The following is a 26,478-nucleotide window of genomic DNA, read 5'->3' as shown; positions in this document are numbered from 1 at the left end:
GGCACGTGCATGCAATCCCAGCTATCCCGGATGCTGAGGCTGCAGGATAGCCTGAGCCCAGGAGTTGGAGGTTACAGTGGGCTGTGATTATGCCACTGCAGTCCAGTCTGGGCAACAGACTGAGACCCAGTCTCAAAAGATAACTTTAAAAAAAAAAAAAAAAAACCACAAGTATGCATATATATAGATAGGTGTATGTAAAATACTTAGTTCAAAGAAAAACATGTATATTTCTCACAAAAATAGGTGAGAATTTTTTTTTTAAAGGATAAACTTAGGTAGCTACGTATTAATTTGAGGAAGGGGGAACAGGGATGTGATGCGCCTGTATCCCTGACTTTAGACGATGGAAGGAGCTAGGCAAAACAATTGAAAAAAGACAGACCGTTTGAAAAATACAACTGATTATTAACTCATATGCACACACGCAAAAATAAACTTTTAGAATTGAACTGCACTAAGTAAAAGTGAGTAAACTTGGCTTATCATATACTCTTGTCAGATGTAAACAAAAGTCCAATTATTAAAATCTGAACCCCAGAATTAAAATTGCAAAAGCTTAAAGGGGCAGTTCTGAGAAAAGGATCTTCAGTTTTGAATGTGTGAGCTCCACCAAGGTTGAAAATCCTGCACGATTGATGAAACACGATCCAGTTAAGCACAGTAATTTTAAAATATCCAATCAGGGCGCTTCCGTTTCTAAAAACAGAGAAACCGAGCAAGGGCTTTTGGGTTGCAGCTCTAAAACTCCAACAAACTAAGCTCCTTTGTCCTGACGAGGGCCTAAACCAAGTCCACAGCCCGTAAGTGCACCCGTGGTAAGGCGCTGCACAAAGAAAGAGCATTTTGCGTTTCAAAGCTTTGTCATGATGGCGCTGCAGAAAGCGAGCGAGCTAGGCCTACCTGGTGGGGCTTTCAGAGGACGCCAACGTGGGCGCCAGCCACGCCAGCAGGGTCACCGTCATTCCCAAGGACAGACAGCTCGCTAGCCACTCCTGTGGAGAGGGCGTGGTTAAGCCATGAATTTTGCCAACTATCCCAGAAGCATTTCTTAGGACCACCCAATTTCGGAAAAGGCTACTTTAGCAATATTGACCCCAAAACGCAATATCCCCACTTTAACCTTGTATAATAAAAAGCCTCAAACCTGGGACTGGGCTTCAACCTTGGTTCAATACGGTTATGACTAATTAGCTTGGGGTCGTGAGACGCGGGACTTTGGGCTACTTCCACAAAAAAAGAAAAACAAAACCCAGATTATTTTAAAACTATTTTCTTAACTCGGTGCATTTGGATTCACCTAGCTATCTTTGATAGGTCCAGTAGTAAATTCTTACCAGACGAGGCTATGTTAAAAGTTCCTATTGACTCTCAGTGATTCTAATATAATTGAGGGCGTGTTGCATCTGCTTGGGGGATTTCATCTGTGTACTACAGCTCTTTGCCTGAAATGCTTAGGTGGCTCTTAAAAGAGCCGTTGGGTTAACTAGAAGAAGCTTCCAACCAAATTTACTTTTTCTTGGGTGCCGCTTTCTTGGGTTTGGCAGTCTTTGGCTTCGTCACCTTAGCCTTGGCCGCCTTGGGTTTTACAGCCTTAGCTTTAGCAGGGCTTTTGGCTACTTTCTTGGGCTTTACAGTTTTGGGTTTTTTGGAAGATTTCCTTGTTGCCGCAGGCTTTTTAGCCTTTTTCGGAGTCTTGACGCTCTTTTTGCTAGCCCCCGTGGCCCTTTTGGGCTTTTTAGATGCACCCGTTGTCTTGGTTTTTGCAGCCACCTTTGAGGCGCCGGGCTTGGTTTCCACGGAGGACGCCTTCTTGCTGAGCTTGAAGGAACCCGAGGCTCCGGTGCCCTTCGTCTGCACCAACGTTCCCTTGCTTACCAGGCTCTTAATGCCCAGCTTAATACGGCTGTTGTTCTTCTCCACGTCGTAGCCTGCGGCCGCCAGCGCCTTTTTAAGAGCAGCCAACGACACACCACCACGCTCCTTAGAGGAAGAAGCAGCCTGCACGATCAGCTCTGACACGGAAGGGCCAGCGGCTTTTTTCTTGGAGGCTGCTGCAGCCTTAGCAGGTTTCTTTGCCTTCTTGCCAGCTAAAGGTTTCTCGGGAGCAGCAGAAGCGGCGGGAGCGGGAGGCGTTGTTTCGGACATGGTGACTAACACAGCACACCAAGTAAACTGGTATAAACCTGACGAAGCAGGATTGGGGGGGGAAAAAAAAAGTCCCCAACGCAGCCTATTTATAGGGTGGGACTGCGTCGTGATTGGTGCCCGTCAGTGCCCGCCCCTCGCGCCCTAGCGCCCCCTGCGCTCTGCCGAGGGTTTCGCCCAGTCTCAGAAGGCAGCTGGGGGCCTCTAGGGCCTATGGTACTGCTCCCCTCAACGCAAGCAAACACACCGAAAAAGCCGCTCCGGTTGCCTCATTGTGAAGGAAATTGTAGGCAGACTGCCGCCCAGTAACATCAGAGGGTACCGCTTCTCTCTCAAAAAGCAGCTCTGTTTTAGGGAGTAGGTTGATGGGGAGCGGTTTACAAATGCAGTCCCACAAGCATCCGAGGAGTTTTATTAGAAATATTTAGAGGTCCGTTGCCAGATATGTTAGTTTTTAATTTGCAAGAAATGTAAAATACAGTGTTTTGAATAGTTGGGGAGGGAGAGGAAAGTGCGAGTTTTAGGCCGTGTTAGGGCTAGTCGTCATCAACTCTATCACATTTTCTGGCAATGTTTTAGAGCGATGTGTCTCGCGAATACCTTTCACGTCAAAGAAGAATGAATCGTAGACAACACCAGAATTCACTAACGCTGCAGTTAATACTCAAACTGCAAGTGTGGAAACGTTTCTGCACTTGCAACTTATTTCCACAGTCCAATGTGGGATGCACTTCAGGAATTTCCAATGCCCTTTTCATCCATACAACATGCCCCAAATTGGTATTAAGGTTTACAACCTGTGTTCCATGTCAGCACATGCAATCAGCGCACCATGACATGGTCAACTCATTCTTTTATTCAACAAATATTTATGGGCCTCACAAGCCTGCGAAAGGCGTTAAATGCTGGGTCCACGAAACGGGTTCCCTGACAGGCATTCTGCTGGGGAGTTAAGTCCACTTAGTGCGAAAACAAACACGGGGGATAAGTGCAAGCACACCCTGGGGATAAGATTTTATGGTAACATCCCTTTAACTTGTTTGTGGCTGTTAAGAGCATTTCAAAGTATCAATAAGCTAAAACAATCTCACATTGCCAATCAGAGACTCAGCTAACGAGAGAATAAAAAGCCATTAAATCAACATCCACTTCTACAATCCTATTCTGGATAACCCGCTAGCACAGTGGAGAGTGAGGTGATGCGGTCTTATTTCTGCTCGTGCTGTGGTAGTTTCAAATAAGTCCGAACCATGCTAAGTAACCTGAGCTTTTACCCTTTTTGTTCAAACAACATGCCAACCAAATAATGGAGTGGTTCCAGATAAGTATTGTACCCATCTTTTGCACCAGTGCTTCCTACGTCCCATTTTATTGAGAACCCATGCATTCAAATATTTCACGTAATTTCTGAAAATTTGGAAAATAACAGTTGGAAACTCTACATCTTGGTTTGGCGGCTAGTCAGTTATGAAACACAGGTATACAAAATTGGAAGGCTTTTGTAAGTAAACCCTTTGTGAAAAATATAAACCTTTCTTAGTGTAGTAAGCGAGGTATCTGAAAAAACGCAAATTTTAAAAAGGAAATACTCCCTATTATCTGATTCAGGAGTTTCCACTTTAAATAATGGGTTCTGCCTCCCTTGTTTCTATTGGGTTAAACTGGTGTCAAATAAAATGGGACCGCTCCATGCAAATGAAGGATGATAGATCTGCTTTCTAAATGGCTGTTCAAGAAAATAGCCTAAGCCAATCAAAAGATAGAATGTGGCCTGTCTCCTGTGAATTTAAAAAGGTCACAATCCACTTTTCAGTGTTTTGAGACTTTTAAAATGATTGCATTAGCTCTTGGCAATGCTAAATTATGTTCCTTGAGAACCACTATCCAGTTTCTCTTGGGCCAAGTCCACCTCCTGCTCTGCAAGAGGAACAACTCCCAGCTGGTGGTACCTGGCGGCAGTGCTGGGCTGGCAGAGTACACCTAGGCTTTAGAAAACAAAAGCTGCAGAACGCTGCAAGTTTAGGATTCAAAGAGCATAATCAAGAGAAAGACGTCTCATAGAAAATGTTTCTATGAGTAATAGTGTAATCCTACTATGTTTGAGATGCTTTGTAGATTTCAATAACACTCCTAAGCCAATTAAAGCATTACAAAGGAATCCAATTCTTGTGAAAGGTTTCAGAAATTCCCGTAAAGGCTACATTTCCGGAGAGGAGGTGAGCAGTATTCCATCTTTTTTTTTTGTTTTTCCTAAAGAGCTGAAGGTTATACGGAATTGGGGAATTATAATACCTTTGGAATCAATGCCTTGTTTTATAGAAAATAAACACAGCCTTCAGGTTATGAAAACCAGATGTAGAAGAGGACAAGTTTAAATTAAAGTCCAAGCCGGCGCAGTGGGGCTCCCCTGTAATCCCAGCTACTCCGGACGCTGAGGCGGGAAGATCCTTGGAGCCCAAGTTTAAGGCCAGCTTGGGGAACAAAGCAAAAGTAAAATGAAATAATAGTAGTAATAAAATGCCACTTAAATAATAATCTGTAGAGTTGGAATAGCCGGTGAAACTGCACGATTGTTGATGGCTTAAAGATAGACCAATCAGAGCTTGTAACGTCATATTTAGCGTCTTCTATCACCCAATCACTGCACTTTACATACTATAAATAGCAGGGACGTTAGTGGGCATATTTGCGCTACTGGCGGGTACAGCGTTGTGCTGTCTTTCTGTCATGGCTCGCACTAAGCAAACTGCTCGGAAGTCTACTGGTGGCAAAGCGCCACGCAAACAGTTGGCCACTAAGGCAGCTCGCAAGAGCGCTCCGGCTACCGGCGGCGTGAAAAAGCCCCACCGCTACCGGCCCGGCACTGTGGCTCTGCGCGAGATCCGTCGTTATCAGAAGTCCACTGAACTGCTCATTCGTAAACTACCTTTCCAGCGCCTGGTGCGCGAGATTGCGCAGGACTTTAAAACAGACCTGCGTTTCCAGAGCTCCGCTGTGATGGCTCTGCAGGAGGCGTGCGAGGCCTACTTGGTGGGGCTGTTTGAGGACACCAACCTGTGCGCCATCCATGCTAAGCGCGTCACTATCATGCCCAAAGACATCCAGCTCGCCCGCCGCATCCGCGGAGAGCGGGCGTGATTACTCTGGCAGCTTTGACGGTCCAATCAAAGGCTCTTTTCAGAGCCACCACCTTTTCAAGTAAAGTAGCTGTAAGAAACCAATTTAAGACCAAAGGGAATGCATCGGGAGCACTTTTCGTTTTAATGCTCGCCACTGAAGGCTTCAAAATCGTTCGATTTCGGCCGGTCGCGGTGACTCACGGCTGTGATGCAAGCTTTCTGGGAGGCTGAGGCGGGCGGATCAGAGATCAGGAGTTCGGGATCAGCCTGGCCAACATGGCCGAACCCCGTCTCTACGAAAAATACAAAAACACGCCGGGCGCGATGGCGAGCGCCTGTAATCCCAGCTACACTCGGGAGGCTGAGGCAGGAGAAACTCTTGAACCTGAGAGGCAGAGGCTTCAGCGGATCGAGATTACGCTAATGTACTACAGTCTGGGCGACTGCGAGATTCAGTAAAAAAAAAAAAAAAAAAAAAAAATCGACTTAAAATAGTTCTGGAGTCAGAATGGGTTTACGTTTAATTCTTAAACCAGTTCCTCAAAGCCTGTAGCTCTGTTAAGAAAATAAAGGCCATTGGTCAAGCCAGCTTGGTCCCACCCCCGTCTCCCCACCCTCCCCCAATCGCTGCTCCGGCCATTTCTTGGGGCTTGGAGGAGGGGTTAAGGGAGGGGACTGTAGGCGTCACGTTTCCCGCCTGCGCGCTTTTCATTCTCAGTGTCCGCTGGAGGTGGGGGAAGGGGTAACGTAGATATATAAAGATCAGTTCCCTTATTCTCTCTCACTTGCTCTTGGTTCACTTCTTGGGAAGTCATGTCTGGACGTGGTAAGGGCGGGAAGGGTTTGGGTAAGGGGGGTGCCAAGCGCCACCGCAAGGTGTTGCGTGACAACATCCAGGGCATCACCAAGCCGGCCATCCGGCGTCTGGCCCGGCGTGGCGGTGTGAAGCGGATCTCTGGTCTGATCTACGAGGAGACTCGCGGGGTGCTCAAGGTGTTCTTGGAGAATGTGATCCGTGACGCTGTCACCTATACGGAGCACGCCAAGCGCAAGACGGTCACTGCCATGGACGTGGTCTACGCGCTCAAGCGCCAGGGACGCACCCTTTATGGCTTTGGCGGTTAAGGTTGCTGATTTCTCCACAGCTTGCATTTCTGAACCAAAGGCCCTTTTCAGGGCCGCCCAACTAAACAAAAGAAGAACTGTATCCATTAAGCCAAGAAGCTCAATGTATAATTAACATGAATGATACTGAGATGACATCCTAAAAAGGAAAGATTACGGGAACTCCAAGTTTGCCCTCCACTCACTACATGTGGGTAGGGGAGCAACGATATTCCAACTCTGAAGAATGAGTGGAAAAAAAGTGTTAAAAATTTGTATTAGTTTACAAGGGACAAAGAGAAGCGCTGCCCAATCAATGAGCGCCATTCGTAGCTGTCAACCAATCAGAACTGATGAGCTAATATTTCCTGAGGCAAGCCAGAGAGCCGGAGGGGAAGCTAAGAAGCTTATTGAGAAACGATAAAACCCTGTTTCAGGAAAAAAAAAAAAATCTTTTTTAGGGATTATTAAATGAGACATTTAAGTATCCCTCAATCATGTACTGAGAGCAATACTAAATTTATCGCCACCAATGCAATTTGCCTCTATTAAAAAGACCCTGAAAATTGAAACCCCATTCAGACTCCTGGAATACCCAGAACACTGAATTCAGGGGAGATTAAAATCTGTTTTAGAGAGAAAAGGCACCTTTTTCAGTGTTAACGCGGCCTTCAGCAGTTTGCCTTTTTTTTTTTTTCCTTTACGTAGAAATGGAAATTTGGATGATAGAAATATTCTGAAATTAAATTGTGATGATGGTTGTACAACTAAGAAAACATGGTAAAATTCATTGAATTGTACCTAAAGTGGGCAAATTTTGTGGTATGTTAAATATCAATAAAGCTGGTTATATACATACACATATATTTTTATATATGCAGAGAGAGAATGATGCAAGCAGAGTGGCAGGACATGAGGTTGGTAGCATAGGCAATGTTGGTCTGTGAAGGGCCACCTGTGCTAAACCTGGAAGCCTGGGGTTTGTCCAGTCAAGCCATTGTAGCCATAGTTTTAAAGGATGTTCCTGATGCAGTTATGTGTTCCAGTTAAGTACATCTAGCTTCAGAACTCAGCTGGAAAAGGGATGTGAACTTGAGATTAGCTGATAGGGAAATATCTTACTCTCATCTGAGTAAATATTCACATATGTATTTTTTGTTAAATATATTGTTACATATATAGTTATAGGTGGGGAAATGTTATATATATATGCTATCGAGGATAGTCAGCTATATATACATGCTAAATGAGCAGAAAAGCTTATTATTTTACAAAGGATGATTATGGGAGGTCTCTTTTTTTTTTGAGACGGAGTCTCGCTCTTTCACCCAGACTGGAGTACAGTGGTGCGATCTCCGCTCACTGCAAGCTCCGCCTCCCGGGTTCACGCCATTCTCCTGCCTCAGCCTCTCCGAGTAGCTGGGACTACAGGCGTCCGCCACCACGCCCGGCTAATTTTTTGTATTTTTAGTAGAGACAGGGTTTCACCTTGGTCTCGATCTCCTGACCTCGTGATCCGCCCGCCTTGGCCTCCCAAAGTGCTGGGATTACAAGCGTGAGCCACCGCGCCCGGCCGGGAGGTCTCTTTCTTAAGGTTGGTATTTGAGGAGAGGCTTGAATGAAATGAGATCTAGAGCTATTCAGATATCCAGGACAAGACCCTTCTAGGGAAAAAGAATAAATATAAAGGTGCTGATGCTGGAAATGCTTGGTCCATTCCAGAAACAGCAAGGAGGTCAGTGAAGAGAAAGAACTCCGAAGAGAATGAGGTCAGAGGGTAGCCAGAGTACAGATCTAGTAGGGACTCCTAAGTAGGTTGAGCAACTCACCATAGTTTGCTTGGAACTTTCTAAGTTTCAGCACTGAAAGTCCTACACCCTGAGAAACCCGAGAGTCAGGCAAACTGCAATGGTTGGTCATCTTACTTGTAGGCTATGATAAGGATTCTGGTTTTTATTATGAAGGTGATGGAAAGCCAGTGGAATGTTTTCAGCAGACAGTGGACATAATACCTTCAAAAAGGATCACTGTTGATGCTGGATAGAAAAAAAACTGTATGACAGGAGGATTAAAAGTGAAAACAAAGATCAGTTTGGGGTCACTGTGTTCATTCAGACAACTGCCATGGCAGCTTGCTCCTAGAGAAGCAGCAAAGAAAACAGTGAAAGGTATTCTGATTGATTTTCAACAGAGCTGACTGCATTGGATGAAAGTTGTAAGAAGCTCAGGACAAACAACATTGCACAATTCCTGGCTCAAGCTGCTTGAAGAATGGAGTTCTATTGATTGACGTGACAAATATCAGAGGAAGAACAGACTTGGTGTTTATGTATAAACATACTTATTTTGGACAAGTTTGAGATGCCCATTAGATATTCAAATAGATACATCAAATACGCAGTTGTATAGGAGTCTAGAGATTTAAAGTCAGGGAGATGGTTTATAATTGCAAACATTTATTTAGAGACATTTTCACTCATCTCCCAGGCCTAAGTGTAATAGCATGATCTCAACTCACTGCAACTTCTGCCTCCCGAGTTCAAGCTATTCTCCTGTCTCACCCTCCCGAGTAGCTGGGATTACAGTCGTCCGCAACCATGCCCAGCTTTTTTTTTTTTTTTTTCAGTAGAGATGGGGGTTTCACAATATTGGCCAGGCTGGTCTCGAACCCCTGACCCCAGGTGATGCACCCACCTCAGCTTTCCAAAGTGCTGGGATTACAGGCGTGAGCCACCGTGCCGGGCCTATTTTTCTTAAGCTTTATGTTTCGTTCTGAAGCTTGAAGTGGGTGGAAGCAAATTGATAGAATTTGAAGAGGTGGTTAGGCATCCTGGGAATGAGAAACAGCCGGAAGCTGCCACTATCACAGGCTTTGACATTGCTAGAAGTTAACGTGGCACTTACAGCTAGGCCAGGGTGTTCTGTTGAACAAACTATTTCACAGAGCACAGAGCATGTAAGTGGTGAGGCTAGTTGAGTTAGCCAAGAAAAGTCCAAGAACTGAGCCAGAGTACACCAGAGTATGTAGTGGAGTACAGCTTTCTCATTCTTTAGTAGGGCTGTGTAGAGACATACTCTATTTTATGGATATACAGATCACACTCTAGTCCTTTCTGATGAAAACTTTACAGTTCCCACTCATTTACTATTACAAACAATGCTGCACTACATTATGTTTCAGTTTTTAGCCATCTCATCTGGTCTCAGCATTTATTTATCTGCTGGTGACTCCCACATTTTTATCTCCAGCTCAGACCTCTCACCTGAACTCACTTATTCAACTGCCTGTTCAGTATGTCCTCCTGTCAGGAGAGGCTTGTTAGCAAAGTAACCAGACAACAAAGTTGTTTTTCTGAAGTAGCCATCAGTATATTTCTGTTATTAAATCAAAGATGCTGAATATTTGGCTGACTTCTAAAAATCTGGTCACCTAACTTTGAAACACTTCCTAGGTCGTACAGTTTGAAACTTTCACAATTAAATCAGTTTTGGAATTTACAATTTAAGGCAGGAATAGAAGACTATTGGGTTCACACGAACAGTGAAGATGCAAGTCATCTAAGAATCTCACATCAGAGGAGCTTCCATCTTATAGCTACTGCCACGGACCTCGGAGTCAGAAGAAATTTGAGTCCTTATTTATAAAACAGACTCCCTTAGTCTACTAAGTGGGAATTTACAAACTGCGTAGGCAGCCTGCTTAGTAGAGCCTCCAGCCTGAGGACTGAAAATAGCAAAGCAGCTTTAACCTCCAGGGAAGGGAGAGGTGACGTCACTCAGCAGGACGCCAAGCTCAACTAGAAATGGAAGTAAAGGCTTCTGGCGCTACGTGCAGGGGGCGGTTAAGGACGGCAGGTGTTACTACGGAGGCTAAAAGTACAGCTTTTGCGGACGTTGCTTAAGTCAGATACACCTGGAAAAACACCTGACATCTATTTTAACCCGCCTACTCAGTTGCAGGCGGCTAGCGTCTTAGGCTCTCTCACAAATAATGCAATGCTTTTAAAACTAAAAAGCCGAGGACTCATTTATCGGACTCGCGCTGCACGGTTAAGTTGCGTGACATGTCAAAACTGTAGCATTAAAGTTCATAGGTCACTTATCTCAGAGACCTCTTCTGCTTAGCAGATTTCTGCTTTAGCAGCTACTCAAACCAAAGAACCTGGTCTCTTACCAACTGGCTTATAATAGTTCCACATACTAGGCAAAGTAGCCGAGTAAAGCCATTAAGATGTTACCATCCGAAAGAATACAATCACAGCTCTTTCTAAGAGGGAGTGGGCGGCCCTGAAAAGGGCCATTGGGAGAAAACTGACGAACAGATTAACCGCCGAAGCCGTACAGAGTGCGTCCTTGACGCTTGAGCGCGTAAACCACATCCATAGCAGTGACAGTCTTGCGCTTGGCGTGCTCCGTGTAGGTCACGGCGTCCCGAATCACGTTCTCCAAAAATACTTTCAGAACACCACGAGTCTCCTCATAAATCAAACCAGAGATTCGTTTAACCCCACCACGCCTAGCAAGGCGCCGAATAGCTGGCTTAGTAATGCCTTGGATGTTATCCCGCAGCACTTTTCGGTGGCGCTTAGCACCTCCTTTACCCAAACCTTTACCACCTTTGCCGCGACCAGACATCGCTAAACAGCTTAGAACAAAGCAACCAGCTATGCAAAAACAAAGCAAGCCACGAGCATTTATACACGAGCATCGGACCTTATTGAAAACTGAAAGCGGGAGCGAGAATAAGGAGGCGTTGCTGCCTCACTCTTCGCTCCGCCCCTCGCGGGGCAGTTACCTAAGGACTGCGAGGGAGAACACAATAGTTTCACTTTTTAATCCCTTTAGTTTTTCCCTCCCGTTTACGACACTACTATTTGAAAGTGAATTTATACCCTCGACTGAGAATTTTAGTAAGGGCTTATATTAAGGGCTTTCATTAATATGCCAGAGTGGTAAACTTTTTAAGTCTTTCAAGTGCTTGAAGACATATTCACTATTTAAAGGTACTCGAAAGAGCAGGCTTGAAACGATCACTCTGGCCTTATGTTTACTTGAAAGCTGACCTGTTTCTTAGAAGCAGTAGGTGAAATTCTTATATGAAAGATGTTCTCACTGTACTTTAAAAAAAGCAACATTCTTCTCAAGGATGGGAGGCTGAGGCCAAGAGAATTCTGTACAAACCTTGCACTAGCCCTTGCTGGTCGCTTCTCTACACAATTATATATTCTAGCCTAAATCCCTTTGCTTTAGCGCATTTTTACATTTTACTAATTGTCCAATTCATTATATAAGTAGCTAACTGCTTTTTTGGGCCTTCATTACCTTATGAGAGCACCTGTGTCACGTAAAACCTGTGTTAAATAAATGCATATACCTTTCTCCTGTTAATCCATTTTATATTAATTTAATTTGCTGGTCCAGCCAGAGCCCTAAGAGGTTGGGGGTGGAGTTTTGCTATCTTTCACACTGTACTGTCTCGTTCAGAAGAGGGTGATTGTTAGCTCATTGCAACCGTGCCTTCATCTGTAAATCGGGTTATGATGATACTCAGGGGACTTTTAATTAGCTAATGTGAACGAGGCATGAGAAAAGAGACTGTGGAAAAGAAATAAATATTACATAATATGGTTTAATTTTAAATATTACTACTTAAAAAAATCTGCTCACAGTTGGGATATTGTCCTGAACTCTCACTTCCGTGTTTTTACTCCCAACACTATATCGCTAGCAGCAACTATGTATGTATTAGTAAGGATTGTTTTTTTAAAATCACAGCCTGTAATAACGTAAAAGATGTTGACAGATTCTGTTTTGCTTTTCATATGTGACATGTTAAAATTGTCCGAAAATATTCCTTTGTTCTCTTTTCCAAGGTGCAATAGAATAGCAGCCTTTGTGCTTTCCTATAGCCAAGCCTGGAGTGTAGTTCAAATCTCCACACACGGTTCTCACTGTTGTTTTAAATTTCCTGAAAACATTCGTAAATCACTTCTATTGGAAAAACTGCAAGGGCTACTGCTAAATTTTTAAGTCTGAAAAAGGCACCCCAAACTTGACTTCTTTCTCTGAGAATCTTAGCCGTCTCATCCAAATCTAACAAACCAAAACTGATTTTAGACTTCAACAGCATTAACTGTAAACTTCAGCCTGCAGCATAACATCACTTTGTCGTGACTGGGCAGGAAAAACCCTGTTAAACTGTTTCAGGCACGTCCGTGTGAAGGGACCACCAAACAGGGTTTGTGTGAGCAACAAGGCTGTTTATTCCACCTGGGTGCAGGCGGGCTGAGTCCGAAAAGAGTCAGCGAAGGGAGATAGGGGTGGGGCCGTTTTATAAGATTTGGGTAGATAGTGGAAAATTACAGTCAAAGGGGGTTTGTTCTCTGGCTGGCAGGGGTGGGGGGTCACAAGGTGCTCAGTGAGGGAGCTTTTGAGTCAGGATGAGCCAGGAGAAGGAATTTCACAAGGTAATGTCATCAGTTAAGGCAGGAACAGGCCATTTTCACTTCTTTTGTGATTCTTCAGTTACTTCAGGCCATCTAGATGCATACGTGCAGGTCACAGGGGATATGATGGCTTAGCTTGGGCTCAGAGGCCTGACAAACTGAACAACTGGGAACAATCAACATTTAATGCTCACAATCTCTATGTTGTAGGGAGGCAAAATTTTACCCCTACTCTGTTAGGGTCTCCAACTGGACCTGATAATTAATTTGCCATAAAACAGATTAGCAGAATGAAAGCATACAAATGTATTTAATGTAAATTTTATGGGACAGGAGAACCCTCATGAAAAAGTGAAGACCCAAAGGAATGGCAACAGCTAAATGCTTTCACATTAAGTTAAAAAGAGGCAATTGTGGGAAAGTAAACCATATGAGGAGATTAAAGGAAAATATTATTTTAACAAGGTTTGTTTGTGTATAGAAGTCTCTCGGCTATGACTCCCTGCTGTGTTTGTGCAGAGTTATCTCATCTATGACTCTGTGCTGAAGAATATTTCTTTTCTCCTGGTACAAGGAGAGCATTTTTCACATTGGAACTTTTATCTCCTGTTTTCAGAAAGAAAATGTTAGAAGAATTCCTTTAAAATTGCTGTTTTTGAAGTGCCTTTAGCTCAAAAGAATCCTGATCCCACAGTGGTCTATTTTTGGATGGTATGTTCTGCAAACAACACCCCCTTTTTGTCTCCAATCTCACCTTAATTACTCCTCTAATACAAAACAATAGATTCTTAATATAATATTAACATATTTGCACTACTCACAAATACAAAATGCTCAATAAATTTTCTTTCACAAATGAGAATTTCATCCATTCGTTAATTTTAAAATATCAACTGTAAATGAAGAGTTACAGCAGAATCCTTGTTCTGTTGAGGAGGGGGCAAAGAATGTAAGTGAGGGAGTGAACAGCTGGACTGAGCTACCACGCCCTGTCCATCTGATCCTCAGACAGTAATGTCACTTTTTTCTTTTATGCTATTCGTCAGACCCAGTACCTCCAACACCTTTGTTTCCTACAGATGAAGAAAATATAAAAAGTCAAGCACTATACATCAGATCCAGCACACCTATAACTGGAAAGAAAATACTTGACCTTCAGCTGGGCCCAGAGCTTGTGGGTAGTCAGTCACCTTGGCATAGACCAAGTCCATTGGCATCTCTAACATACTCTATGGATAACAAATGTCTATGCCAGGTAGAGTCGCTTGTATAAGAGTCAAGAAAAACAAAACATAAAACACACAGACATATTCATTTTCATAGTTTTTAAAATGCAAATACTACTTTATAAACCCAAAACTGCTTTATTAAAAGCTGGAACACAAATGAATTTAAGTAAACGATGCAATTCAAATTTAATCTTTTGTGTGTGTGATTTGTTGTTGACAGTTGGTCAGGTGATTTTAGTATGGTACATCAATTTACATTCTAGATGTAGGCCAAGAAAGAATGTTAGGTGTAAAAAATATTTATTGTAAAAAAGAATGTGAGGCAAGGTCTTTGGAATTAGTAGTTTTAATGTTGGACATTCTGTGGTTGTTCTAAAGTTAGTTTGTAAAATGTGATGTAAAAGCTATATGATAAAAAACCTACAATCATATAAAATATTAAAATTTTACAGTAAACATTACTTCTGTTTACATACAGTATTCCCATCCCTATAAATTTTCTTCCAGTACTCAATCCCCAACCTCCAAAAAACCGAAAAGCAAGATCAACAGAAATAAAATGGTTAAAACTTGTAAATTCTAGATTTTAATAGTTAACTACAGGCAAGAACTACTGAAAAAAAAAAAAAAATGTGGCATGTCATGGTGCATAGTCCTAGAGGAGACAAAGCAATGCAAGCAGCTAGACTATTTACAAGCAAAGCCACACATATAAAATAATTCATATATAAGGGATTAAATTATGCTTGGTCGACAGACTGACAGATTTAAAGTTGGTAGCTAGCTATGGATAAAATGAGAGAGCCAGTTAGATCCCTGCCTCACATTTTGCACCAGAATAAATTTCAGGTTAATGTGAACAGCCAAATGAATTTAAAAGTATATATATATATATATATATATATATATATATATATATAATATGAAAAAACCTAGGGGACTATGTATTGAGCTGAGAAAATCCTTCTAAGCATTTTGAGGAAGACATTGGAACTCACAAGATTCAACTTTCCAATCTTTTCAAAGCTTTGCAAAAATGCGTAGTAAGCGCCAGGAACTACTTACCAGATTTTTCCCTTACATTCTTAGTCCTACAAAGTTGTTTAGAAAAACGCTAATCATAGCAAGCTAGAGGCCTGAATGATAGTGGACTTATACAGCTTCTCTCCAAATAGCACCTTTAAGGTTAGAAATAGCCTACATGCAAAACTTATCAAATCGTATTTCTGTTAAAGAACTTTAAGAACATGGTCTAACGCTTTCTGGGGGTCCTTAGAAGTTTGTTCTGTTACAACAAAAACGTAATTGTCACAGCTACTTTCGTTGGAATAATTGGGTGGCTCTGAAAAGAGCCTTTGGGTTTTAAAACTGATCAAAAAGCAAATTTACGTCTACGCTCTCTCTCCGCGAATGCGGCGAGCGAGCTGGATATCCTTGGGCATAATAGTCACGCGCTTGGCATGGATGGCGCAAAGGTTTGTGTCCTCAAAGAGCCCTACCAAGTAGGCCTCACAAGCCTCCTGCAACGCCATCACCGCTGAGCTCTGGAAGCGAAGATCGGTCTTGAAGTCCTGGGCGATTTCTCGCACTAGACGCTGGAACGGCAGCTTCCGGATCAGCAGCTCGGTCGACTTCTGGTAGCGGCGGATCTCGCGCAGAGCCACAGTGCCCGGGCGGTAGCGGTGAGGCTTTTTCACGCCGCCGGTAGCCGGCGCGCTCTTGCGAGCAGCCTTGGTAGCCAGCTGCTTGCGCGGCGCTTTACCGCCGGTGGACTTGCGAGCTGTCTGTTTAGTACGAGCCATAGCAAACAAACAGAAAAGCCTGCCTGCAGAGACGTCTGTGGAGAAGAAACAGCTACTCTTCTTTTATAGAGTCAGACCACCAACTATTGGATCCAAGAAAATTCAAAAATCCCCGCGCCCTTCTTGGATTGGTCCATCTCTGTGCCTGGTTGCAGATTGAGAGGGGCTCCTGCCCATTACCGTAGCTACTCTGACGTCATTTTGTTAACCCCTTAGCTGCTATATCCGCTGTGGACAAGTCTTGTACTGGAAAAGCTTCCTAAAGTCTTAAAATTTACAACCACACAAAACAACGCGGAAACCTCCAATTGTTTCTAGTTAAAATATAAAAAAGAAATCAGAGCATATCGGAGACGATTAGGGAAATTTGCATATGCGCTTTATTTAAAATGACATTTTCCTGGGCGTGGCATAAGAAGTGTGGGCAATTGGAAAAATGCTCTTGGCCGGGCGTGGCGGCTCTCGCCTGTAATCCCAGCTACTCGGAAGGCTGTCAAGAGGATCGCTTGAGCCCGAGTTCGAGGTTACAGTAAGCTGTTATCACGCCGCTGCACTCCAGCTTGGGCTACAGAGGCAGACTCCACCTCAAAACAAAGCAAAACATACCCAAACTGGAAAAAAGCTCCTTATTTTGGGAAATACATACTCAAATGTTCAGTGGTAATATGCTCTCAATTGTGTATGCCATCAATTGCTACAGCAAATGGTATGACATTTTCAAACTGTTTTAACGTGTGGGGTAGGCGGGTTTTAACACTTCCATTAAAAATAGCTAGGAATGCACTTACGGGTGTAATTTCTTTCCTCTAAAATGCAGTAACTACCGTGTGTGAAATTTAACATGAATCACCCCTGTAAACATGTTTTTCGTGCTGCATGGCACTTCTCCCACATACCTAGAGTTCCTGGGGCTTCTATGGATCTAATTTCTGCAGGACAAATTACTAAAAGTGCCACACTCGAAACCATTAAAAACACGTTAAAAACATCTTTATGGGCGGCATAATCTAAAGCACAACAGCTCCTTTAATGGAAGTCGTAGGTGGCTCTGAAAAGAGCCTTTGTTGTTAGCCTGATTTCGTCTGCTGACAGAAAAACAGCAGTGTATGAAGCGTTAACACTTCACTTTCCCTTGGCCTTATGATGGCTCTCAGTCTTCTTGGGCAGCAGCACTGCCTGAATATTCGGCAGAACGCCACCCTGCGCGATGGTCACACGCCCCAAAAGTTTATTAAGCTCTTCGTCGTTGCGGATAGCCAATTGCAGGTGGCGCGGGATAATGCGGGTCTTCTTGTTGTCACGGGCCGCATTGCCCGCCAACTCCAGGATCTCGGCGGTCAGGTACTCAAGCACCGCCGCGAGATACACCGGCGCGCCGGCCCCAACGCGCTCGGAGTAGTTGCCTTTGCGGAGCAGGCGGTGCACTCGGCCCACGGGGAACTGCAAACCTGCACGAGAAGAGCGAGTCTTAGCCTTGGCACGAGCTTTGCCCCCTTGTTTGCCGCGACCAGACATAGCTACTTCAGATAAGATGAAAAAATGGCCAGAAGAAAATGTAACGAAACTACATTAGGACGGAAGACAAAGAAGTATTTATACTGACTGGAGGTAGGCTGTGGGGAATTCTCCCATTGGCTAATGTGAAATACCCAATGGGAAATCAGAATCTGCATCCTTCATTTGCATGTAATCCTTCCGTCTGGTGTAAGGTTTATGTTTGACCCAATCCCCTGTCTGGCTTGACGAGCCTTCGACTTGAATACTACTAACAATTTACCGAATTAGAATTTTGTCAAAATACCTTTTTTAAGCATGAGTGGAGGTTTTGTTCTGGGTATTTTGATTTTCAGCTGCTCGTGTTTTTCCGGGATTGTGACTCATGCTTTTGGAAAGGAGTGGACTCCTACCAATTTCTAAATAGATATTTAAGAGGTCCTTCAAATCGGGCGCAGTGGCTCATGCCCGTAATCCCAGCACTTTGGGAGGCCGAGGACGGTGGGCCAGGCGTTCGAGACCAGCGTGGACAACATGGAGAAACCCTGTCTCCAGTAAAATACTAAAAAAGGAACGGGAAAGAAAAAAAAGCCGGGCTTGCTAGTTAGTGCACGCCTGTAGTTCCAGTTACTCGAGAAGCTGAGGTGGGAGGATCGCTTGAACCCGAGAGGAGGAGGTTGCAGTGAGCTCACATAGAGCCACCACACTCCAGCATGGGCGACAAAGCCATAAGACTGTCTCAAAGAAAAAAAAGGGGAGGAGGGAAGAAAAGCGAATACCCCAAATCCCAGTGAACTGTAGAAGCTTATAAGCTCTCTGATTCATAAGAGAGAGAAGGGGGATATAGGCAACTTAGGGGAGAGTATATGATTTGGGAGAAAAATAAATGGGTGTGTCAAAGAATAGGTGACAGCTGTGACAAAGTCTGTTTAGATGGTGTTAACCGCCAGTGTCCTCTCCTGTGATACAGTTAATCTCTGGTTGATGAGATTCCCCAGGGAAGTGAATCTGAACAACTAAATTCCTTTTTGAATTTTTTTTAATTTTGAGATTTTTGATTAGAAGAGTTCAGAGAAAGCTCCTCCTTGAATTTACTGTTTCCTAGGTGCCCTCAGTTCAAAGAAATCAGCATAATAAAGTGGCACATTTTTGAGTTGCATTTCCTGAACTTTTTCACAACACTGAATGAGGAGTCTCTGGAATCTTTCAGGAAATGAGAGAACAAACATTCCACAATACAGAAATACTCAAAATGGGATTCTTATTATAAAAGTGTTTATCTGACCTTCTGCCTTCCTGTCTCTAAGTCCCATTCTCCCCAAAGGCTAGCCATAGAAACCAGAATTCCTCCTCAAGGTAGGCCATACAAACCAAAACTCCTTTTCCCCAGAGCCAGCCATAAAACATAAAAATATTACTCTAACCTACCTTGTTTGCCTGTAGGTCATAAGACCCCCCATTCTAAAAGAGGGTCTTTTCCGATAACCAGAAGGAAGGAATGCTGCACTGAGAGGTCAAAAAGAATCTTGACAGACAAGCCTTGCGGGGCTTCCCCACTGATTCTGTTAGCATTAGATCGTACCCTATACAGCTGTTTATATTGTTGAACCTAAGCATAAAAATGGCCAATTTCCCCTGTATCATTCAGTCTTAATTCTAAAATCTCCTGTAAAATTGTGATGAAATAAAGGTATATGCCTTTTCTCCAATTAATCTGTGTTTTGCCAGTAATTTTCAATAAACCTTGGGAGAGCAAAGGGGAAGTTTTTCCTTGGCCCGGACAATATTATTACAGTCATTGCCTGACTCTCCTGTTGAGGAACCTAAAATCAAGACAGATTGCTTAGAGAAATCTTGGTGTTTTTCCTTTTATATTCTATGAGATAGGAGCAGATGGAGTACAGATGAACGTGGATTAATTATTCCAGGAATTTCTGAGGTATCTACTACTTCTATCTGTCGTCTACTTATACTGAAACAGGATGGCAGAAGGAAAAAGAAACATGAGTGTAAGAAAATCTGCTCTTGGCCGGGCACTCATGCCTGTAATCCCAACACTTTGGGAGGCCGAGGTGGGCAGATCACTTGAGGACAGGAGTTCGTAACCAGCCTGGCCAACATGGTGAAACCCCAGTCTTTACTAAAAATACAAAAAATTAGCTGGGCGTGGTGGTGGGAGCCTGTTAATCCCAGCTACTGCATAGGCTGAAGCAGGAGAATCGCTTGAACCCTGGAGACAGAGGTTGCAGTGAGCCAAGATCATGCCACTGCACTCCAGCCTGCGCAAGAGCGAAACTCCGTCTCAAAAAAAAAAAAAAAAAAAAAAATCTGCTTCTAAGCCAACGTTGTCACAGAACTATGGATTTGATTCAGAGAAACTGTCAAGAGACTAAAAGTGCTCATTTTTAGTTTGTTTTTTGCCTTTTCCCAATTCCCCAGTCTTCTGACTCTGGTGATATCTTTCCCTTCACAATATTCAACCTCCCTTTTCAAAATTATAATGATCTTCACCCTCAACAATAGCTGTAAACATCAGTAACCACTGGCTCATTTTCTTTGAAAAGGTGCAAGATTCATGATGGAGATGTTAAAAAGTTATCTCAGATACTGCCCTAAAGAGATTATACTCTGAGAAGGGAGGACTTACATACATGAAGATTACATAGCAGTGCACATTCTGCACACAAAATAAAGATTTTGAGCAATAAATCATACAAAAGCACATGGAAAAGAAGATTGATCACTGTAAATTAGAAGGAGTTAGAGAGTTCATGAGGGAGATGTATATCCAGCATTATTAGTTCAGCATATATTTACTGAAAACCTGCTAAGTGCCAGAGAGTGTTCTAGGTGCAGGGAGCATAGCAATGAAAAAGCAGACAACCTGTTTCCTTAGGGTGCTACTTGTCTTGTAGGGGGAGGTGCACAATAAGGTAAATACATAGTGAAAATGTAGAGATAAGTGATGAGTGCTATGGAGAAAAATAAAGGAGATAAGAAAAAAGAATAGGAATAAGGAGAGAAAGTTTCATCAGGAGAATGTCATTTGAATTCAGACCTGAGGGCAATGAAGAAGCCAGCCAAGTAGGAAGGATAAATACTTCGATAAAATGCTGGATGTGTTCGAAGCCCAGAAAATGTCAGGAACCATGGGTCAGAAGGTACAGCTATTCTAACTTCCTAAACAAATCGTAGACCATTTTGGAAAGAGCCTTGGATATGTACAGGGCTAGATAAAATTGAAACCAAGATTAAGGGTAGCTTCAAAAACTCAGACTAGAAAGCAGGAGTACATCCAGTCACAATATCAGTAATCTATATACTCCACCGAGCCATGGATGTTAAAAACTCTTCTCATCCAAGTTACCTTGAATTTGGCAAACCAACGAGTGCCTGGCGTGTGCTATTAGCAAAACAACTTGATGGCAATCCTTTCAGTAAGTGCTTCAAAAACAGTAAATTCTAGGCACTTGCCTTCAAACTTCAAAAAACATACAAAAGGCAGATATTGGGGAGGGAAATATTGGGGGTTATTTATTCCATATAAATATAAGAGGAAAATAAGTTGTTTCCCAATAACAACTCCAACACCAGGAGCAGAGAAAGTAAGACAGTCTGATGCCTTGTGGTTTGCAAAAACAATAAAAAAAACTCTTAATTGCATAATACAATTCACCCTTGAACACTCTCCAAATCAGTGCCCACTAGCTACAAGTAGGTACTGTGAAGTTGAAAAAGGGTACTTCAGATTGAGCTATTCTGTAAATATGAAATAGACTTAGTGTGTTAGTTTGTTCTTGCATTACTATAAGGGAATCCCTGAGACTGACTAATTAATAAAGAAAAGTAATTATTTTTGGCTCACGGTTGTGCAGGCTGTGCAGGAGGTGTGGTGCAGGCATCTGCTACTGGCAAAGCCTCAGGAAACTTCCAGTCATGGTGGAAGGTGAAGAGGGAGTAGGCATATCATATGGTGAGAGCTGAGCGAGAGAGATGGGGGAGGTGTCACACTCTTTTGAAGAACCAGATCTCTTGTGAACTCAAAGTGAGAACCCATTCGTTACCCTGAAGAGTGCGCTTCATGAGGGGTTCACCCTCACCATCCAAAAACCTTTCACCAGGCTTCACTTGAACATCAGAGATTACATTTCAACATGAGATTTAGAGGGGACAAATATCCAAACCATATCACTTAGTATGAAGAAAGAATGTAAAACATCTCACTAATAATTATGCATATTGAATACATGTTATAATGACATTTTGACTATAAAAGTTAAAGAAAATATACTATTGAAGATATTCAAAAATTTAAAAATACATATGTAATTTGTAGTACATTTCTACTGGACAGTGGAACCTCTAACAGTGTTCCAAATGTGGCCTGTGTATGTGTATGATGTAGGAGGGATCAGTCATGTAAGATGATCATAATGTAGTTACTTAGTCCATTTTGTGATACTATAACAGAATACCACAGACTGGCTAACTTTTAAAGAAAAGAAATTTATTTCCTACTGTTCTAGAACCTGGGAAGCCAAGGGCATGGCATTAGTATCTGGTGAGGGCCTTCTTACAGCATCATAACATGTTGAGAGAGCAAGAGTATGTGTGTCAGCTCAGGTGTCTCTTCCTTTTCTTATAAAGCCACCAGTCTAAAGGAAATCAAAATGTTTTACCCCAAAATATATTTCTATGACATATTTTGAAATGGCTGCTGCTTGGCCAGCAGGCAGAAATGGGCTTGCAAAGCTGCCTTAAATGGGAAAAATTTTACATCTGTAGAGAATCTCCATTAATGCAGCCATGCCTCCTCCCCTTTCTATACCTTTCCCCAGATCCAGGAGAGATTGAGAGTCTGACACTTAAAAATCGTAAAAGAAACATTTACCATCTCTTCTTTCTGAGGGAGGCTTCACCTACATAACAAGGCCACCTTTGCAAGCCGAACCTCTTTTTCCTCCCATAACCTGTTTTACCAGAATCTAAGCCCCAATTCTTTCTGTGATCTGAAAATGGTATATAAGCGTCTATAACTCACTGGAAAGTTAGGTAGTTAATTCTGAATGCTCCCACGTAGACATGTTAGATAATTGGGTATGCCTTTTCACCTATTAATCAATCTGCCTTGTCAGTGATTTCTGGCAAACATTTAGTGGGCCAGGAGACTATGGTTCCCACACTACCCTTCATGAACTTAAGCCCTAAGATATCAATAATTGCATTAAATGTGTATGGTGTAAATACACCCATAAAAAACAGTTTGGCTGGGCGCAAGGTCTCACACCTGTAATCCCTGCACTTTGGGAGGCCAAGGCTGGCGGATCACTTGAGGTCAGGAGTTCGAGACCAGCCTGGGCAACATGGTGAAGCCTGTCTCTACTAAAAATACAAAAATTAGCCGAGCGTGGTGGCGCATGGCTGTAATCCCAGCTAGTCAAGAGGCTGAGGCAGGAGAATCCCTTGAACCCAGGAGGCGGAGGTTGCAGTGAGCTGAGACTGTGCCACTGCACCCCAGCCTGGACAACAAGAGTGAACTCTGTCTCAAAAAAAAAAAACAAAACAACTGTACACTGTCTGCAAGAATCTCACTTCAAATATAAACATAACGCAGGTTGAAATTAAAGGCTGCAAAAAAGATAAGCCATATAAACATCAGCCCAAAACTGCAAGAGTATCTGTATTAATAATATCTGTGATCTGAAAGACCAAAATACATGCCCCTATACCAACTAAGACAGACTCTAAGATTAAGGAAACAAAGTTACCTACTGGTTGAGCATTCATAGCTTGGCTGGCATGGCAAATTCCTAAATTCCAAAGACTACCAAAAAACTCACACTTGCTAAATTCCTTAACTATAGGAGCTATCAGAAACCCTCCTAACTGATTTCAGTCCAGGCCACTACAACTCTGATTGGACAGAGGACCGCCTTGACACACATTCTATTCTTACATGTAACTGTAGACCTTAAGCCATTTTCAGCCAGCTTATAGAGGCAGCACGTAAACTGTCTTTGTTCCTATAGTTCACCTTTTGATGTAAAGACCTAAATTCTACCTCATCTTAATCTAAAATTTAACCTCAAAGTGAACATGGGAGGTATGTTACATGTGTTTATCCATTGTGAGTGCACTTGGCACCCCTCATAATATATATAACTACCCCCCCAAACGTGCTGAATATGTATGGCTCTATTGTGTGATGTATATCCTATGAAGCATAAAAGTAACCAGCCTGCTCCTTCTCCCCAAAGAGAGAGTAATTTTGGCAGGTTCTGGGACCATCTCTTCCTGGCTTGCAAATTAGTATCGCCAGTAAATCTCTCCTTTCTACTCTTTGGCCATCCTGGTGGTCTTTTGGATGATATATCAGATAAGTATATTTCAGAGCAAAGAAAATTACTAGGAACAGACAGGGATATTACATAATGATAACAGGGTCAATCCAATACGAAAAACAAGCAATTCTAAATGTATATGCACCAAATAACAGAACTGCAAAATATGTGTAGCAAAAACTGATAGAACCAAAAGGAGAAATAGACACATAACATGATTTAAAGGTAGAGATTTCAACACCCCTCCCCCAATAATTGATAGAACAACGAAACAAAAAAATTACCAAGTGTATAGAACTCAGTAAGTGGCTATATTACTTGTTCTAATCTGTAAAACAATGATAATAATAGTACTCACACTTCATTGAGTTTTGGTGAAGACTGAATGAATTTATACTTGTAAAGAACTTAGAAAAGTGGCTGGGCCCAGTGGCTCATGCCTGTAATCCCAGCACTTTGGGAGGCTGAGGCAGGCAGATCACCTGAGGTCGGGAGTTTGAGCCCAGTCTGACCAACATGGAGAAACCTCATCTCTAATAAAAATACAAAATTAGCCAGGCATGGTGGCGCATGCCAGTAGTCCCAGTTACTGGGGAGGCTGAGGCAGGAGAATTGCTTGAACCCTGGAGGCGGAGGTTGCAGTGAGCCGAGATCGCACCATTGCACTCCAGCCTGGGCAACAAGAGCGAAACTCTGTCTCAAAAAAAAAAAAATAAATAAAATCTTAGAAATGTAACTGACATAGCATAAGCCCTAAAACATAATAATCTTTTAATACATGGAGCTATCTATTTAAAATAATGTACATAAGGCAACATCCCAAAAGAAACTTGGCAAGAATCATGAGTAATCAAACCATAATAGAAGAAATGTTATTATCAAAATGTACAGTCTCAAATAATAATTGTCTTAAAAATAAAAACAACAATGAGATTTAATTGTTCATGTCTTCAATTTGAACAGACCAACACACACACTGTTCAAAAGCATTTGCGGATGTCAGGAAAAAACACCCTGTTGGTGAGAATGTAAACAGACTTTCAAGAGGCAACTTGGTAACATACATTAAAAACCAAAATATGTATATCAATGGATGCATGATTCCTATCTCTATTTTTGCCCTTACAGCAATCTTGTGTGTAGAGAACTACTGAAAAGCATTTTCATGGTAACATGGTTTATAATTTTTAAAAAGGGAAGGTCAATGAATAAAGGGCAATTATCTACTTTCCTAGAATGAAATGCAGTAATGAAAATAATCATTAGAATCTCTTTTATTAATTTAAAAGGATCCTAGAAATGTGAAATATAATCTCACTTTACGTATTGGTTTGTATAGACTTGCACAAGATAAAATTTCTGTAAGATTGGTCACCAAAATGTCCTGAATGATAAAATTACAATTAATGTTCATATTGTAGGGGAAAAGAAAATTCTTTTTTTCTCACCCATCAGTAAGTTCATGCTTGAGGCCCCTCTACAAAAAGACAGATTGGTCGGGTGCAGTGGCTCACGTCTGTAATCCCAGCACTTTGGCAGGACGAGGCGGGCGGATCACGAGGTAAGGAGATTGAGAACATCCTGGCTAACACGGTGAAACCCTGTCTCTACTAAAAATACAAAAATTAGCTGGGCATGGTGGCACGTACCTGTGGTCCCAGCTACTCAGGAGGGTGAAGCAGTAGAATCTCTTGAACCTGGGAGGCGGAGGTTGCAGTGAGCCGAGATCGCGCCATTGCACTCCAGTCTGGGTGACAGAGCAAGGCTCAGTTTCAAAAAAAAAAAAAAAAAGATTAGCAAGAGAAAAGCAAACAAATGTATTTAATATAAGTTTTATATTACATGGGACCCTTCAGAAATGAAAACTCGACGGAAGCGGGAAACCTGTGAATTTTTATGGTAAGTTTTGTGAAATGCATAGTTGTGGATTAATATGATTGACAGTAGGCATATAATCTAATGGTAATAAACTGAGGGGGACATAGCCAGGCTTGTTTGTTAATTACCTATTAACCATCAGCCGAGTATCAGCAGAGACAGCAAAACATTCTAGTTTTGAGTTAGAAGACCTAGGTTTTTGTTTTGGCTTATCAATTATGGGTATTGTTTTAGATAAAACATCAAGTATTCTTGATTTCTGATTTCAAAAATAAAAAATAAAAAAGAAAGAAAGGAAGGGAAAAAGAAGAAAAAAAGAGAAGAAAAGTGTCAGAGTCATTTGAACCTGAGTAACTCCATTTTAAGTGAGGGCTAGGAAAATGAGGCTGAGACTTTCTGGGCTGCATTCCCAGAAAGTCAGTCATTCCTAGCTTCTAGATGTTTACGGTTAAGGGAAAAAATAAATAATGTTTACTAAACAGACTCAGACTTGGGAGTGTCCAGATATCCCTATATCTGGAGAACAAAGGCATTCTTAATTTTGTTTAAAGATAATAATGTCGATTCTTGCAAAATATAGTAACTAACAAAATTAATCCTTTATCACAAACCCCTGTAGCAGAGCACATCTCCCCATATATACAAGCATTGTACCTAGGGTGGATGCCTTCCTCCTCTTACTTTCGGGAATGTCCTGCTCTGTCTATGGAGTAGCTGTCCTTTCACCACTTTACTTTCTTAGTAAACTTGCATTTACTTTGCACTGCGGACTCACCACGAACTCTTTCTTGCGCGGGATCCAAGAACCCTCTCTTGGGGTCTGGATGGGGACCTCTTTCCTGTAACATATTTCTGGTCACCACAGAAGGGACTATAGTACAGAAACCCTGACCCAACAGCTACCTTTGGGTAAGTGT

The 26,478-nt window shown here is 42.4% G+C and overlaps 5 protein-coding genes across 7 annotated transcripts in view; 2 read left to right on the top strand and 3 right to left on the bottom strand.

The window, feature by feature from the left end:
- Positions 1-1,071: 1,071 nt before the first annotated feature.
- Positions 1,072-2,201, bottom strand: H1-1 (H1.1 linker histone, cluster member). Its single transcript, XM_055263581.2, has one exon. It carries the CDS (start codon positions 2,146-2,148, stop codon positions 1,510-1,512), a length of 639 nt encoding a protein of 212 aa, XP_055119556.2. The 5' UTR covers positions 2,149-2,201; the 3' UTR covers positions 1,072-1,509.
- Positions 2,202-4,827: 2,626 nt separating this feature from the next.
- On the top strand, positions 4,828-5,853 carry H3C1 (H3 clustered histone 1). The gene has a single exon (XM_055263582.2). It carries the CDS (start codon positions 4,876-4,878, stop codon positions 5,284-5,286), a length of 411 nt encoding a protein of 136 aa, XP_055119557.1. The 5' UTR covers positions 4,828-4,875; the 3' UTR covers positions 5,287-5,853.
- A 188-nt stretch (positions 5,854-6,041) lies between these two features.
- The window catches only part of LOC129473358 (uncharacterized), a 65,183-nt gene continuing 44,746 nt past the window's right edge, over positions 6,042-26,478 (top strand). The window contains exons 1-3 of the mRNA XM_055263788.2: positions 6,042-6,366; positions 9,053-9,069; positions 17,211-17,236. Coding sequence (XP_055119763.1) covers positions 6,081-6,366; positions 9,053-9,069; positions 17,211-17,236 — 329 coding nt within the window. The 5' untranslated portion in view covers positions 6,042-6,080. The remainder of the gene's footprint in view (positions 6,367-9,052; positions 9,070-17,210; positions 17,237-26,478) is intronic.
- Positions 10,645-15,848, bottom strand: LOC129473361 (histone H4-like). Of its 3 annotated transcripts, none has more exons than XM_055263793.2 (2): positions 14,117-14,126; positions 10,645-11,008 (listed from the first exon to the last, which is right to left on the bottom strand). In XM_055263793.2, the coding sequence occupies exons 1-2, from the start codon at positions 14,124-14,126 to the stop codon at positions 10,695-10,697; spliced, it is 324 nt and encodes a 107-aa protein (XP_055119768.1). In that variant the 3' UTR covers positions 10,645-10,694. The 3 variants fall into 3 exon arrangements, with proteins under 3 accessions (XP_055119768.1, XP_055119766.1, XP_055119767.1); XM_055263791.2 differs by lacking the exon at positions 14,117-14,126 and adding an exon at positions 15,502-15,848 and having other exon boundaries at positions 10,649-11,016; XM_055263792.2 differs by lacking the exons at positions 10,645-11,008; positions 14,117-14,126 and adding exons at positions 13,684-13,820; positions 15,455-15,848.
- Positions 15,594-17,363, bottom strand: H2AC4 (H2A clustered histone 4). The gene has a single exon (XM_063632796.1). It carries the CDS (start codon positions 17,361-17,363, stop codon positions 16,971-16,973), a length of 393 nt encoding a protein of 130 aa, XP_063488866.1. The 3' UTR covers positions 15,594-16,970.

This window comes from Symphalangus syndactylus, chromosome 23 (assembly GCF_028878055.3).
Source record: "Symphalangus syndactylus isolate Jambi chromosome 23, NHGRI_mSymSyn1-v2.1_pri, whole genome shotgun sequence".
Classification (NCBI taxonomy): Eukaryota; Metazoa; Chordata; class Mammalia; order Primates; family Hylobatidae; genus Symphalangus; species Symphalangus syndactylus.
Note: the sequence above shows the minus strand (reverse complement) of the source record. Positions and strands in the feature narration are given on the sequence as shown.